Source organism: Vigna umbellata, chromosome 3 (assembly GCF_029865625.1).
Source record: "Vigna umbellata cultivar VRB3 chromosome 3, Vumbellata_1.0, whole genome shotgun sequence".
Taxonomy (NCBI): Eukaryota; Viridiplantae; Streptophyta; class Magnoliopsida; order Fabales; family Fabaceae; genus Vigna; species Vigna umbellata.
The window spans coordinates 44158512-44161650 of NC_142167.1; the positions used below are offsets into that span (position 1 = coordinate 44158512).

General features: G+C 27.1%; 1 protein-coding gene across 1 annotated transcript; it reads left to right on the top strand.

The window, feature by feature from the left end:
• The first annotated feature begins 377 nt into the window (after positions 1-377).
• LOC148202616 (protein CASPARIAN STRIP INTEGRITY FACTOR 1-like) lies at positions 378-2646 on the top strand. The gene is made up of 3 exons (XM_088110668.1): positions 378-583; positions 1134-1189; positions 2325-2646. The coding sequence occupies exons 1-3, from the start codon at positions 502-504 to the stop codon at positions 2463-2465; spliced, it is 279 nt and encodes a 92-aa protein (XP_087966794.1). The 5' UTR covers positions 378-501; the 3' UTR covers positions 2466-2646.
• Positions 2647-3139: the final 493 nt, after the last annotated feature.

The following is a 3139-nucleotide window of genomic DNA, read 5'->3' on the forward strand; positions in this document are numbered from 1 at the left end:
AACATAGTCTTGAAGAAAACTTTGGTTTGCTATAGAAGAATGGAAATTTGCTGTAAAGATTTCGGATAAGTAAAAAAAAAAAAAAAGACCTTTTCAATCATACAAAAATTGAAGTTTCCATGTTGCTTTGAAAATATATTTTAAGTTCAAAAAGGAGGGGCAAAAATAAAGGTTTTTGTAGTGTAAGAAAATTGAATTGTTTTATAGGGGTATATAATAATTTCCACTAAGGTCTAATTTGAACTATTATCCTAATTAATATATGTCACTCCACTAACTTCTTAGACTTAGTGCCCCAACAAAAGCAAAGTGGTCTACACACACCTTTTCTGTTTCATTATTTTTATATACTAAAGAGTGCCAACACTTACTTTCAAAATTAAACTATCAACTTCAGTTTTTCCTTCAAAAGGCTTCCTCTGTGGGGAATTTCTTGTTCCTTGCAATATACATAGGAAACACCATTTAACTTCAAACCTAGAAAAATTCAAACTTGCACAAATGGGTACTCTCATGCTTCTCAAGAACTTCATCCTCCTCTTTCTTCTAATCTCTGCATCATTTCTATCACCATCTTTTGCAGGTGGGTCTTTTTAGGTCTTGGTTACAGTTTTTAGTATAAAATAAATCAGGTATAAGACAGAATCTATACATAAGTTCTTCATTCACACTTATATATATCCTTTCACTCATTATGTTGGAGAGATATTGCATGCCTAGAATAAATGATTTTTTGAGTAGTGCATGTATGAACACACACATATATATAATAAAAACACTTATAATAACATGTGTATATAAACATATGAGAAGTTTAAAGCCATAAATAAGAGTGATATTGTTGAGTTCAGGTTAATTTTGATAGCTGGAAAGTTAATCTAATATATAATGTGTTTGTATCAGAGTATGGGGTTTTGATTATATATATTTACTTCATTTGCAGCTAAGTGCATGGCATGTGATTAACCGAACTTTATTCATTGAAATTTAACTTTTCATTATTATATGTTATTCTACATACTGTATATTCACACATACACATTCATGTAATATATGCAAAACTATAAGGTCTTAAAATTGTTTGATGACATTAACAGAAGTTTTACCTTGGTCTGTGCTTAATGCATCTGCAGCTAGACGATCCAAGGATATCAGGAACTTCACGAAAGATGTGAATGCAATTCAAGAGGTATGCATGCCTAACAATGTTTTGATCTCAATCTGTTTATATATCTTTTCTTATACAGTTTCTGTTCCTACCACAGTCTATAGTTTTATTAAGCATTTCTGCAATAGGTTATTCACATGTATGAATCAGTTTCAAGAACAAAGTGTTTTACCTTTCTGATATGCTTCACCCTTCTTCAAAACCATATGATAAATTCTGATAAATATTGGTATCTTCTTGAACATCATGTTAGTTATTTACGTATCAAACAACACTGTCTATTTCTCTCACTGTGAAACCTTGTGGTTGTACCTAACAAAATGGTGCAGAATTCATGAACTACCCATATGTTACCTTCCTGTTTGAAACATGTTCTTTGTTAATTTCTATATATCTTCTTTTTCTTCTTATTTATTCAATCTTTTGTTATTTTTCTTATGTGTGTTGTGTGTGTGGAGTGTATTAGATGATAGCGAACATGGAAAATGAGAGTAATTAAACATGCATATATAATTAAACACTGGTAATATAATATTATTTTACAAAAATTATTAGTAACATTTCTCAAACACAATCTCTATTACTAGTTGAATTTTATACAAATGATCGATTTTGATGGTTTAACCACACATGCAATGATTCACTCTTTTGTAAATAATTGTAATCAATCATAAAATATTTGATAGAAAAAGTGTGTTAACCCTTTCCTTATTTTATATTATCATTTAATCATAAATTATGTGTATATAAAATTTATATGTTTGGTTATTTCTATACTAATTTTGTTATTTTTTATTATATCACTTGTTTTTTTTATAGATAATTAGAGTGAATAATTTGTGTTATTCTATGTTGTTGAACCTTAAAAATACATTGATGTTAATATATTGAAACAAAATTAATATATTTTTAAATATGAAAATACCTAAAAAGTAGAAACCAAAAATTGAGCAGAAATTCAAATTAGAATAATCATCTTGAATGTCTTTTTAATACTATAATATACTTAAAAAATAATTAAAACTAACTATTCATACTTTTGCCATTGTGATGATCAAATTGAGATTAAGAATGTATAATTTTAAAATTTTCATTTCTTGATAAGCCTCCATGTGCATGAACTTTACACTCAGCCTATGGTTTGTCACTTTGTTAGGGAACACCAAGGAAGGCACTGAATAAAGAAGAAGTAAGAAGCATCCATGAGAGGCTTCTTAGGGCTAACACAAAAGACTATGGAAGATATGATCCATCACCATCTCTTTCAAAGCCTCCTTTCAAGCTCATACCCAATTAACTTAACTCCAATCAATATTATGAGAATCTTGGAAGTTGGTGTATTGGCATAAAGTACCATAAATAATGTGTTGTTATCTTAATCATGTAACATATAGTATGCCATATAGAAAAAGAAATACGGTTGGAACCCTAGTAAGTTAGTATCATAATTATATATATAATAGATCTATTAGAAGATGCATGTGTGTTTTACATAGTTCAAGTTTTGTTGTTTGAGCCCATATATATATATATAATATACATATATATACTAGGTGTTTTCTTATGTAGATATGATGGTAAATGTGTACTTATGTGAATAAAAGTAATTAATGATATATTTGTCTACATCTTTTTGTTTCTTATCTTAAATATATAAGAGAAGAAAGTATTTGTTAAAAAAATAACAAATAATTTTTTGTTGCAAATTTTCTCCATAAACATTAATTAAGATTTTAATTGTTATATATATACACTGTGAGTTGAAGAACTTCTATAGTTAATCAATACAATAAAAAAAAAATATATTTTATTTGTATTTAAAATAAGATCTTTTATTTGTACTTAATCCGTTTAAATATTTTCAATTCAGTCTTTATTAAATTTTTGTTATCTATTAAGTGTTCAAAAAATTTATATATTTTTAATTGAGTTCCCGACATTTAATTTTTTTTTTCTTTTTAATTAGATGTT

Bases quoted from the DNA above. Each gene is read 5' to 3' on its own strand.
- LOC148202616 (XM_088110668.1), top strand. From the start codon at position 502: ATGGGTACTCTCATGCTTCTCAAGAACTTCATCCTCCTCTTTCTTCTA. The intron at 584-1,133 runs GTGGGTCTTTTT...ATGCATCTGCAG, and splicing joins TCTATCACCATCTTTTGCAG to CTAGACGATCCAAGGATATC. The intron at 1,190-2,324 runs GTATGCATGCCT...TCACTTTGTTAG, and splicing joins ATGTGAATGCAATTCAAGAG to GGAACACCAAGGAAGGCACT.